Here is a 12,979-nt window from a genome sequence, read left to right as displayed (position 1 = left end):
TGACATTTCTGCAAATATGTATTTCAGGGGTTTCAGAAGTTCGTAATTAACCTGTGTTGTGGTCTGAAATCTCTTTAACCCTTCCTGCCGTTCCTGTGTATCCTTATGACTCTCCAGGAGTGATTAGAGGGATTGGCAGCCTTTTTTCCCCCCCCGTGGCTGCGGAGCTCTTTTTCTGGTCAGGATTAGGTGTCAGTCATGTCACAGTGTGGTGAGCTCTGGGCACCCAGTTTCTTCTAATGAGTGAAATCTAAAGAACCACACCCAGAAGTTCAGTAGCATTGAGGATCAAAAAAGTTTTTAATATTCACTTTTTAGGCAGAACAAGCACTTTTAATTAGTGTAATTGCTCATATCTAGATAAAATTCGGAGCTGTTTTGGGGCATTAATACTCAGAGTTCTGCCAATCCTCAAACAGGCCAAAAATCTGTGAGATTAAAAATAAATCTGAAGACTTTTTATTGGGTTGGTTTTTCTTAACTCCTAGTAAGGCAGCCCTCATCCTAACTCAGAAGCAATTAGATCGTTGTTTTTGTGCTCTTCGTTTATGAGAACAAGAGGTCACTGGTGACATTACTAGTCTGTAAATTTAGAACAAATAAAAGGAAATGCTACTTCACCTAGTGCGTCGTCATCCTGTGGAATATACTGTTCCAGGATGTTAGTCAAAAGCTGTAGCCGGAACATAAAAAAATAGCTGGACCGTGCTCATTTGTAGCCATGTTCGCCAACAGGGATAACCAAGCCTTGTGTTCCAGAGTGTTGGCTCATTGCAGCTGTAGCTGAGAGTGAATTCCCTGGACTCCTGGCTGGGAAAGGACAGCTTTCCAGAAGGAAGATTGCTGTGGCTTCTTTTGAGATGACAAGAATGATTTTATTTTTTCTGCTGCACTGGTTAGATGTTAGATTGATCATCGCTCTTGCTCAGACAACGCCATGTATGTAACAGCTTTGCCCCTCTGTCAGTATCCTTCAGCAGGTGGGTATCTGGAGCTGAAATAGCTGGTTCAGGGAGAGGGAGGGAGCAGTGGTAGGAGGAGTGTGAGTGAGCGTTTCTGTGGCTCAGCCCAGTGCCGTAGCACGCGTGCTGCCCACCAGCCTGTGCAGGAAGGAGCGGGCGGGCGGCTGCCGTGCTGCAGGGCAGGCACGAGGGGCTGAGGGTCCCCAGGTACCCGGGCTGGGCTGGTGGGTGTGGGGTGTGTGAACGGCAGAGCTGCTGAACTGCTCTGCAAAGGAAGGGGCCCTGTTAACATGTTTCTGGATTCCTGATTATCCTCATTAAGATGTTTAACTGTAATACTGCTGCATATTAATCAGGAAAACAGGTTTGTACGGTTTCTTCATTTCCCCGAATAATTGCTGCACTAGTTACATTAAAATCTTGTCTGTCCTTCATAGTGAAGACTGAATTGTCCCAGTTTGTTCTCCTTAGGAGCAAGCTTTTAAAAGAGATTTATTCTTGTATTTCCCATCTCTGGTAATATCAATAAATCCCAGTGCAAACGTTGCTTTTGAACTGACAAATGGGGAATGCTCTTCATATATTTATCCTGTAGAGTTACATTTTTATTTGTAGTTACACAATAGACCCTTTGTTTTAAATCTGTGACTCTTTGTCTGGATGATTCATGTATGAAAATCTTTTAATCTCTTTATTTATCCTCTTGTCTTATAAACTTTGTTCTTTGAGCAGAGGGTTGTCTAACACTGAGTGTGGGGATTTTTAAGATGATGCAGTAGGTGACTGAAGAAGGAATTAGTTTTTTTCTATATTGGATGATCCATCCATTGATCCAGGAAGTCAGTAGCCTCAGAAATTCATTCTTATCAAAGGAGTGTCTGCATTTCTGAATTTTATGTCAATATTTTAAATTTCTTGTCTTCCAGTGTGATTAAAAACTATGCTATAGTTTGCATTTCCCTTCCCTCCCCCCAAAAAGGCAGAAAAATGGGAAAAGGGACAGCACTGAGTAGAAGTGTTCTGAAGCTGTTCTTCACCAGTGCCCTAGAGCATGCCAGTGACTCAAATGAACTGGTGGTTCCTTACAGAATTTTGCTGGTTTTACAGCCATGAAAGGTCCTTGGATGCTTCATCCTACAATGTTTGGACTTTATATGTGCTCCTGTTGTACACATGCAAATATAGATGTTCTTGGCCTTATTGCCAGGAAGAAAGTGAGGCCCAGTGGTGTCTGAACAAATTTGTTAACCTTGGTGGAAGTAAAAAAGGTACTTCTTCTTAGCAGGACTCAGACATGCCCCTTGTTCTTCTCTAACTTCACACTGATTTTTTACATCAGTGTTTCACGCTCTGGAAGAAGTTTCTCTAGGGTTGCTTCATTCTTACATAGCAGAGTTTTTGATGGAAATACATTTAACTAAATACTTTCCTGTTTTCACAAGGAAGAAGAAACATTCCTGTGATTACTTTCTTTGGAAATAATTTTTTTCAAAGCTGGAAATGTTGAAAGGAAAGTGAGGGAAGAGAGAAGGAGTTCTTCAAAGTTTTATTTTTAGAATAGTGTAAATATTTACTTCTGTGTGCTTACAGTTGGTACAGATCAGATCGTTTTGTCCAAGATAGAATGCTCCAAATGCTAAAACTGTGTTTCTAATATGAATGGCCAGTCCCTTCTTTAAAAAGGGATTTAGCTCCTTTCCTTGCCTACTTAATGTGTCTGTAGCACCCATTTCTAGGTATTGGTCATGCCTCTGGGTAAGGTGGTGTTACTGCAGGTGAATCTGCAGTCTGTCAATGAAAAGAAATACAGTCTAAAAATTGAAGAGCTTAAAATAAAGCAGCACTTTCCAGGTGTATCTTTTTTGTTGACATTACACCCACATTTCTTGGCAGATGCTCTGAGGCACTTCAGCATCGACTAAAAGTTTGGTGTTCAACTTGAGAGGCTTTTATTTTTAATCTGTTTTATGAATGATAATGAGAGAAGTGAGAAACAGACGGGAAAACAGGGGTCATGTATTGGGGTGATGTGTGTGGGTGTTTTAATGTTCACTAACAAAACTTTGGCTGAATGGTTTGGCCTCATGAGATCGATACAATCCTAGTTTATTTTAATCCATTCTGTCAGATGTTAGGTACAATTTGCTTGAAAAGCAGATGATGTAGACAAATTTTCCCATGTACAATATGTAGAGGAGTGCAGGAGAGTCTGGACAGCTGGAAATTTTTAGAGTTGACATAAAAGGAAGCCTTTTGATTTTTGTTAACAGTGCTCAACCTTAATGCAGCTTTTCTTAAATCCAGGTCTTGCAAACACTTCAGTATTGGTCTAATTTAAGTCAGCTTGATGGAAATCAATACAGAGGTGTGCACAAAGAGACAGTGAGATCACTACACTGTAGGGAAGAAAGCCTTTTGTCTTAGGAAGAATAAAGGTTGATACATAGTCAAGTCGACTCCAGCTGTATGAGCAGCCCTGGGAACAGCAGACATGGTCCTCTGAAGAGCAGAGCTTTTATTTCTCTCTGCTGCCACCAGCTGACTGAAGGAGCGGGAGTTGGTGCTAGAGGACACAGGGGCCTGGTGCCTCCCTGGGCAGAAGGAAACTTTTGCCACCTTGTGTGTCTTCTGCTGGTTTGTTAAAACACTGTTTATTTAACACAGGGCAACTAATGCATGGGAATTAGCCCAGGGTACAAACATACTGAGGAGAGGATTGTTGGAGGGAGGCAAACTTGCCACAGCCTCAGCCTGATAGGGGAACATTTGCTGGAATATCTTTAGGTACGTAGAACAAGCCCTCAGGAAACATGAGGGTTCAAAATACAGTGATTTCTCTTCTAGATTATTTGATTTCTCTTCTAAATTGCTTATTTTTGTTTTATTTCTCCCCTCCCCATAAGGGAGACTAAACAAATTTTTAGTATCCTATTGTATATCAGAGTATGTTATCTGATTCATTCATTGCTAGAAACTGGTAAATTATGCTATTAACAAAATGTCTCAATGTTCTTACCAGTTCTAAAAGTACAGTAAGTCCTTTAAAAAGACTTATGCAAGATCTGCACATAATTACTCCTGCTGCTCTGTGCTTGATTTGTGATGTGCTGTTATTTAGCTATGTGAGATTTTTTTTACTCAGTTCAGTATTGGGAATGACAGCTAAAATCTTGGTGGCTCTGTACATTTAGGAAGAGAATAAGGTGTGCTGTGGTGGAAGAGAAACATGGTTCAAAGGTGCAAATAAGTTTTCTTGTGCAGCTCTGAAAAGAGCTTCAACAGACTACACTAGTGGTAAGGTGTTCTCTTGCTGTCTCTCACTGTCATGGCTACTCCTCATTTTCTCTCTCTTCAGATTATCACTCCATGTCGGAAGCTCATCCTTTGTGCTGATAACAGAAAAGAGATGGAAGATTGGATTGCAGCACTGAAGACTGTACAAAACCGTGAACATTTTGAGGTACTAGGAAAGTGTGTACCTTTGTATTCTGTGCTTCATCTGCTAAATCACAGCTTGTTTTGGGAGTCAGCTTCCAGTGAAGTTAGTAGAAGTCATTTTATTGACTGTAATGGGTAATAGTGTTAGGACCTTCTGTAAAATGGATCCCAAATACACTGAAGTGATTCTCCAAAGAAAGTTTGGCTTTGTATATGCTCCCTTGAAAATTTGTAGAGAACTTTTCAGAGTATGGGTAGGTTATGAAACAAAGTTCCCCTCCCACCCTCTTTTCATTCTTTAGTTATCCTCCCTGACCTAATTCACATCTTGCCTGCTTGGTGTTCTGCCAGCTTCAGTGCATCTGCCTGCTTCCCAGGGCTGAGTGAGACCAGCACAGCCACCACAAGAAGCTGTCTTGTGTTTTCCCCACTCTGATGCTTGCCTCCCGCATGCTAGCACAAGCATTTCTCTGCTACATAATGAGCCAGGTTGGGGAATTGATCTTGCTGAGAATTTAATCTGACAAAAAAATGGGGATAAATTCTCCAGCAGATAAATGCTCCAGTTCATTTCCCTACACACACTTGTAGTAAGACAAGGATGAGAGGTGGTTCAGGAGCTGTAATGAAGGTGTGGCTTCCTCAGGAAGTCTCTTTTGCCTTAGAGACCTTCTTGAGTTGCAGCTAATGTGTATAAACTGCATGTGGCCTACTCTTTCCTAGTAAAAAAGTGTTCTGTTTCTGCCTTTTCTGACTGCTTCATGCAAGTCTTCAGAGAAAAAAAGTCTCGTTGCTATACTTTAGACCTTGCTGTAATACATTTATATCATCAGTCTACCCAGTACAGCATGGACCATTTCTCAGGGATGCATAACTGGTACGCCTGCTCCCATGCCCGGCCAACGTACTGCAACGTGTGTCGGGAGGCCTTGTCCGGGGTCACATCACATGGGCTGTCCTGTGAAGGTAAGCGTGCCCTCGTCCCCTGCCTGGGGAGGGACAGCCTTATTTTATTTTTGGTTTTGCCCATATACCCAAATACTGCCATCTCTTATTAAAGTCATGTGAGCAGATACACGCTTCTGAGGTATCTGAGAGAATATTCATAAGAAGACTCCTGTTCACGAGAATAATTGTATTTGTAAGAACATCCTTGTTAAGTGTTTGAGTGCCGGGAGATTATTCTTTCTCAGCTTTGGCTTAGCAGAAATGCCTGGCCATGCACAGCTCATGCTTCTAACATGAATGAGGTGACACCTACTCTGTGTAAAAGGGTGGAGGAGTGTCAATCATGTTAAATTTAACAAGGTAATAACTAAGCTTTGTACAAGCAACTGGCAAAAGTGACAAGGCAAGAATTAATAGCTAGATCAGAACTATTACAGCTGATCATTTTGGTGGTGCTAAAAAGGATAGAGTGTGCCCGTGCTTTCTTCTGGAGCCAAATACACACTGCCACATCAGACTTCCTGAGGCAGCATTAATACATTCTTCTCTTCCTCCCTAGTGTGCAAGTTTAAAGCCCACAAGCGCTGTGCTGTGCGGGCAACCAACAACTGCAAGTGGACAACTCTGGCCTCTATTGGGAAAGATATCATTGAGGATGAAGATGGGGTAGGTGTTAGTCTGAACTCTTCCAGCCTTACCTTGATCTGGAAGCACTGTCTTGTGTTCTGTAGCTTTTTTTCACTTCATAAATAGCAGATTCTGCCTTTACACGGAAAAGGTTTCTACTGTCAGAGCATGAGATTCTGTGTGAAAAGTCCAACCAGGGTAGCAAGGACTCCTTAGTAGGAATAAACTGCTATGTACTGGGGGAGTTGAGATTAAATAATTGGAGGCATGGGGAACCTGGTCTGAGTTTTGGCAAAAGAAAAATAAATGAGCGTTTGGAACAGCACCTTAGCATATTGGAATGTCTGATGTAACTCAGTGTTTCTGGGTAGCCTGGGGTGAGTCACCTGGACTCTTGGTGCTTGAGCATGATGTAAAGTGCCAGAACTGGTCCTCAGGTGTCTTCTAGAAATTGCCTTTGCTGTCCTCAAATAGCGCATATAAAGAGTTGCTTCTCTGTGTGTCTCAGAGCCACGGTGCCTCCTTTAAGCTTCTGTCCCTCTGTACCTTTTGCAGATCTCAATGCCACATCAGTGGCTGGAAGGAAACCTGCCCGTGAGTGCCAAATGCACTGTGTGTGATAAAACCTGTGGCAGTGTCCTGCGTTTGCAAGACTGGCGCTGCCTGTGGTGCAAAGCCATGGTGAGTTGAATAAGTGTGATCATTGCAGTAAAAGGACAGGTTTTGATCAGCTCTGTGGTATGTTCTTTTAATGACATTTGCTTAGAATAAAATCTCTAACCAAGCTCTCTGTGTTTGCCGTGGAGGACTTTATTGTTCTGCAAGAAATAGAAATTTAATTTGTGCTCAGAAGTGTTGCTGTGATACATAAAAGCAAGGCCTGAAAAAAGTATCCAGCTTCTAGCCAAGCTCATTTTATTTTGTGTGAGCTTTCTTAGAAGGATCTAACTACAGTAGACATGAATCAATGCTTCCGACATGGCATATGTTGGATTTTAAGGAGCCGTTGATTTGTTATTTCTACAGGCTGAAAAGGTGCAACAAACTATAAAGAATACTCCTCTATTTTAATAATAGCAATTTCCTTTCCATTGCAATAGATTGCTCTTGCCTAACCACTGAAGTGATGCAGATCTTGCTATGTTTCCAGTTGTCTATAATACTAGTAAGAGAAGTATCACAAAACGTTTTTAGAATGGGGGGGCTCAAATGCCAAAGAAACCCTCTATCTTGCGGTCTTTATGTACCAGAAAAGCCCTGCTCTACTTTGTATTTCCTTTTTTGGGTGGCTTCATTAATCTCGTCTTCTCTTACCTCTTAAGTCCCTCATGTCTTCTTGCTTTGTTTTTTGCTTTCTTGTTCTCTTGAGTTCCCAGCTTTTTCTTTAGTTGCTATTTCAGATCTCTCAGCTGAGGCTGGGATTTTGAAAGCAGAATGCCTGAAGGCTCCTAAAGCCACAGAATCTGTTATCTGGTTCTTTCAGCAGCCAAAGTGCTGGTCTCATAAATTCAAATGGCAGGAAAGTACATACTAATGGAAAGAAGAGATTTAGTAGAAGGCTCTGATTAGATCATTCTTAAAATAACTTTATCAATAAATTTATCAATTGACATTTTTTGGTGATTTCAGCCCCTCTGCCTTTCTTCCTCTTACAACTTCTTTTGGGTGGCTTTAGGAGTTATACCAGAGTGTCCAAAAGAGTCTGAATTACTCTTTCTTGGTGGTGTTTCCAGGTACACACAGCATGTAAAGAGTTGTTGTCAAGCAAGTGCCCTCTTGGGCTCTGTAAAGTGTCTGTCATTCCTCCTACTGCCCTTAACAGCATTGATTCAGATGGTAAGTACTGCTAGTAAGTAGCATTTCTTTCTCTTCCTCTCGGTCTCAGTGGCTTCAGCTGGCACTACTAATGCCATGTTTTGCCAGCTGAAAATTCTGCTTTTGCTGTTGCTGAAACTCCCCACTGGAAGCCATTGCTGAGTATGGCAGTGAACTGTGATTGCTTTGCTTTTGCGTTCAGTTTATCACCCTGTAATGTCAGTGTTTGCCAAGCTGCAGCTGGTTATTTATTGACAGTGACTATATTGCAGAAGCGCTCTGGGAAGGTTGGAGAAGCTGAAAATTTTGGAATACTGCTAGGAAATAAGTGTGACATTTAGCAGCATGAGGTGTGGTTCATGCTGGATTCAGGGCTGTGCACATTTGGCATTCACCCAGTGAGTGCCATAAGCACAAGGAAAGTACTAGTTGTTCATAGCTGGGCTGGGGTGTGGGCTGTTGTTTTTTCTCTCTTTTCATCCCCATGGGAAGCTTCACATCTCTTGGCTTTTGCTCCCTCTCACTTCCCTTTGCCCCAACAGGTTTCTGGAAAGCTACTTGTCCCCCTTCTTGCACAAGCCCTTTGTTGGTCTTTGTCAACTCAAAAAGCGGAGACAACCAAGGCGTAAAATTTCTACGAAGATTCAAGCAGCTGCTGAATCCAGCCCAGGTCTTTGACCTCATGAATGGAGGACCTCACCTTGGGTAGGCAGATATTCTATGGAAACAGAAATTCCTTGTAAATACCTGAAAAGTACAAGGGATTTATTTGATTAAGCTCATCCTCAAATGTAACAGGGAACCCATTCCTCAGAGAAAACTGAACACATGGGGTTTTTAGGGGTTTTCCTCTCTCTGTGTAGTGTTATTGATTAGCTAAAACCAAAAACGTTGTCAAAAAGGTTATTGTATCTATTCGTCAGTAATAGCAGGACAGCTTGAGGCGTTTTGGGGAAATTCCAGAAACACTCCCCTGGAAGAAGACAAAGCGTGGAAAGCTTGAATCCATAAGAAAACTTGTCAGCAAACAGTCTTGTAACCGACATCCTGATGTACTGCTAAGAAGAGTTAACTTCAGTTAACTCAAGTGAACAGATGGATGTCATAGATAGCAAATTAATATTGTCAAGATGAGATGTATTGAGAAATAACTTACCTGAGAAGTCTGTGAAGCTTCCATCCCTCAAAGACTTTGTGGTGATATTGTGGAAAGATCTTTTATGAGTGCATTTGGTAAAGTTGGTTCTGCCCTAGGATCTAAGTTACATTTCAGACTTTTAACCAGATTATGCTAGAATATCTGTGGATATTAAAAAAAAGTGAGTGCTGTGAAATAAATTTTTGTGTATTTCTGCAACTCTCGCTTAAAAAAAAAGTTTCGTCTTTAGTTTGCCCACTTCCAAATGTTTTTCAGATTTGAGTAACTTCTGTCATTAATTGGTGCTCCTTATAATAAGAGCCAATACAAGGTGGATTTCTCTCATCTTTTCCTAACTATGACTCCAAGTCTTTGACTAGATGTGTAGATGCAGGGGGCTAAATCTGGGAGTGTCCATCCCTGGATGAGTGATCATTGGGTCCTGAGAACTGTTGTGGTTCTTTGCCATAGCGTATTGCAAAACACTGGCATTTAAAACTGCAGTATTCTGTCCAGGGGATGTGTTTGGCTGAAAAATAATTTACTAAAGACTTGTAAAATTGAGTACTTTCCTTGCTCCCCTCCCCAGCTGGACTGACTGTCGTGAGGAATTTTGCTTTTAAGCAGGAATGGAAGGGAGGGAATCAATTACCTTCTTGAGCTGCGGTACACACTTCTAAAACAGCTGCTCTTATATATTCACTTAAAAAGGGAGTGATGGTACAGAGAAAGGCTGCTTCTTGATAATTTGAATATTTTCAGCTGATATTAGTCAGATGTGTACCATAGGATGTTGTCATTTCTGGTAGTCATCTTTTGTGTGTCAGCAGTGCTTGATAAAATAAGGATTTTCGTGTACTACAGCAAATCCTATTTAGGTAACAATAGTAAAAAACACACATACAAACCCAAAATAAAAACAGGTAGTAGATCTCAAAAATGTTCAGTAGGAAGCACAGTTTCAAACAGGAGAGGTTGTTTTTTATTATTCTGGAAAGGGTGAATGGAGAAATTGACACTAGTGAGCTGTTTGCTAGCCTGTGGAACAGACAAGGCACCAGAACAGTGATTTATGTTGCTTTCCCAGAAGGACCAAAGCCTGTGTTGCTTTATGTCCTCTTGCAGTTGTCTCCTGGCTGATTGGCTGCATGAAAAGCCCCCTGTTGAAGCTTTGCTTTAATTGGTGTGGCCATGAGTGCAAAGGCAGTGACATCAGAGCACTTAGAACAGTGACAAATAACTAGTGTTAGGCTGGACACAGCAAGGCTGCAAGGAGTTAATTCAATGGATAATCAGCTATCACATGCTTGTTTCCTGTTCTCTACAGACAAAAGTGCTCTGCTTTAGTAGATGAGTATGTCTTGGCAGATACTTCTGTAGTGAATAGCTATTGTAAATTGCTTAGCTGTATTTATAATCCCTTAATTATAACCATTTAAATTCATCTGTAACCTGGCAGTGACCCACATTCATTGTGAAGTCAGAGCCTACTTTAAGCAAAGCTGCCGTGTTTATTACCTAGATAGGAATTATCATTTCTTTCTGTAACAGCTGATTGTTTTTCCCCCTTGCTTTGTTTTTTTTTCTTTTCTCTGTAGTTTACGCTTATTCCAGAAATTTGACACTTTCCGGATTCTAGTTTGTGGTGGGGACGGAAGTGTTGGCTGGGTTCTCTCTGAAATTGATAGCCTCAACCTTCACAAGCAGGTACCTGCCCCAAGAGCTTGGTTGGATGAGGGAATGTAGTAACAACAGCATGGGCTGAAGAGAACTTTCCTTGGTCATGCAGATGTCGTTTGCCCCAGGACTGAAGCTGCTGAAAGCTTACCGTAGCAGTGCTCTTGCACTAGTTTTCTGCAAGAAATGAATCCAGTAATGGATTAATTCTTTATTCCTGTCTCCAGTGTTCCTCCACAAGATCCAGCTTTTGGAGTAGCTCTGAGTATTCCTGCTCTATCGCCAGCAGAGACATGCTCTGAAAGGGCTGTGGTTAGAAAACTTGGGAGTTGCACATGGGTTGTGCTCTGTTCCCTTTAATTGTCGTAGTGTAGTATCTGAGTCTTAGGGATAGGCAGAAACCTCACTGGGGTAGAGGTATCATACAGTGTTTTGCCTGGGAGCTGTCTCTGCTGATTTTACGGAAACACAACGACACCACCTGATGGCTAGATACAAACCTCTAGGAGGTTTACTATAGCGAGGTGCTCCTTGAGATGGTAGCTGTTAAATGCTCCTCTCTCAAATCGCAACCAAAAGTAGAGGAAATTTTTCCTTATTTGTATGCTTTCTGGCTGTTTTCCCCATCCAGTTACTTTGTCCCCAGCCTGGGATTAGCTGTTTCTCAGTGACTGGTGTGTAAAGGAATCAGTCGTGTTACTCATGGCTGTTCCCGGCTTGTGTTTTCCCATTTGACTATCACTTTTATTTTCCTTTTCTCTAACGCAGTGCCAGCTGGGAGTGCTGCCCTTGGGAACAGGGAACGACCTTGCCCGTGTTTTAGGCTGGGGTTCTGCTTGTGATGATGATACCCAGCTCCCTCAGATCCTGGAGAAGCTGGAGAGGGCCAGTACCAAAATGCTGGACAGGTGAGTAACCATCACTAACATCGTCTGCTCTTTGAAAGTTGTGTGCAAATATCCTTTCAGGAGCACGGGGCAGTCCTGACTCTGCCAAGCTTCTGGACCTCTTACTAATGCCAGATAACCTTTTGTCATTGATAATCTACTGTCACCCTCTAGCAACAGAAAGTGGTCTGGCTTTCCATGTTGCTGCTGCAGAACAGTAACAAGTGAAACAAGAGTGTCCTCTCTTCTGTCCCAGAGTCCTCATTAATTGAATTTGTCAGCCTTAAAGTCATGATTTTTTTTTTTAAGCAATTTCTTGTTGGTAAATCTGAATCAATTTATCTTGAGCTTGGCTTAGAAATGGAAGCCAAATGCAGAAGTGGATGTCTACCCTTAGTATTGATAGATCCTGTGTATCTTTGTACATTTAAAACTGTTTCATGTCTTTAGAGTTGCATCTTGGCATCTCTTACATTGAATCAAGTAATGCCCATGGAATTTTTGTGGAGAGGGAAAAGAGATGTTCCCTGTGCTGTAGAATGCTTGTTCGTAGTGTCACCCTTCCTTCTCCCCCAGTTCAGCCCCTCTGTACTTCCATTGCCACTCTGTGGCTTCTTTATATCAGTGATGGCTCCCCAAAGTTTGTTCTGCTTTGAGGTTCTAACCTGTTACATTTGGATAACAGAGGAAACCATCTGCATTGTAGTGACAAGTGTGATTTTCAACAGGTGGAGCATCATGGTGTATGAAACCAAATTCCCTCGCCAGGCCTCCACTTGCACAGTCACTGAAGATTTCAGTGAGGATTCAGAGGTACCTTGCAGGATGCAGAGGGCAGGGGTCTGGAGCATCAGCCTTGGAGCACACCAGATAGGAGGCAGTGGTTGAGCTCCAGTGGAGCAGACCTGAGCATGGGTGTAGCCAGAGCTGCAAAGATCTGGGGCTTTAAGTCAATGAAGTATTATGGAGAAGGATGGAGGTTGGGTTACAAGAGTCAACAAACCATAGTGAGGAATGAGGAGAAGATACTTTGGAACGGGACGGAACGGAAAGTACTGCCTTTTATTTGCTTCATGACATCAAGTTGTTGAAATAGTGGCAAGCTGCATAGCAGTCACAAAACAACCAAGGGCTTTTAGATTTGCAGTTGATCAGAGACTCTAAGAACTGCATTGCTGATGATTTGTAGGTTCAGAATTAGTTTCTTCATCACATTCAGATCTTCAGTGAGTAACAGAGCCCTGGTCTGTGGAACTTTCTCAGGGCAAAAAGAATCTGTAGAGTGATAGGTACTCCCCGAGGAGCCAGGATTTCACAGCATATGTTGTTATGTTGGGAAGCAGCACCCTAGTGGCTTCTTTCTGACTGTCAACAGGTGCAGAAGATTCTCTGCTATGAAGATTCTGTGGCTGCTCATTTGTCCAAAATTTTGACTTCTGACCAACACTCAGTGGTGATCTCCTCAGCCAAGTGAGTACTTAGAGGAA

The 12,979-nt window shown here is 42.1% G+C and overlaps 1 protein-coding gene across 9 annotated transcripts in view; it reads left to right on the top strand.

Moving 5' to 3' along the window:
• DGKD (diacylglycerol kinase delta) overlaps positions 1–12,979 on the top strand; it is a 57,989-nt gene that overhangs the window by 26,324 nt on the left and 18,686 nt on the right. For 8 of the 9 annotated variants that reach the window (XR_007205614.1, XR_007205613.1, XM_048313789.1 and 5 more), the window contains 10 exons: positions 4,318–4,422; positions 5,234–5,366; positions 5,908–6,014; positions 6,531–6,656; positions 7,709–7,811; positions 8,333–8,495; positions 10,527–10,635; positions 11,374–11,513; positions 12,221–12,305; positions 12,868–12,962. Coding sequence is in view for 7 of the 9 variants with exons in the window: in XM_048313789.1 (XP_048169746.1) it covers positions 4,318–4,422; positions 5,234–5,366; positions 5,908–6,014; positions 6,531–6,656; positions 7,709–7,811; positions 8,333–8,495; positions 10,527–10,635; positions 11,374–11,513; positions 12,221–12,305; positions 12,868–12,962 (1,166 nt within the window). In the remaining 2 variants the exon portion in view is untranslated. Of the gene's footprint in view, positions 1–699; positions 981–4,317; positions 4,423–5,233; positions 5,367–5,907; positions 6,015–6,530; positions 6,657–7,708; positions 7,812–8,332; positions 8,496–10,526; positions 10,636–11,373; positions 11,514–12,220; positions 12,306–12,867; positions 12,963–12,979 lie in introns of those variants that run through there. The other variant, XM_048313792.1, reaches the window with a different exon arrangement.

Source organism: Corvus hawaiiensis, chromosome 10 (assembly GCF_020740725.1).
Source record: "Corvus hawaiiensis isolate bCorHaw1 chromosome 10, bCorHaw1.pri.cur, whole genome shotgun sequence".
Lineage (NCBI taxonomy): Eukaryota > Metazoa > Chordata > Aves > Passeriformes > Corvidae > Corvus > Corvus hawaiiensis.
Note: the sequence above shows the minus strand (reverse complement) of the source record. Positions and strands in the feature narration are given on the sequence as shown.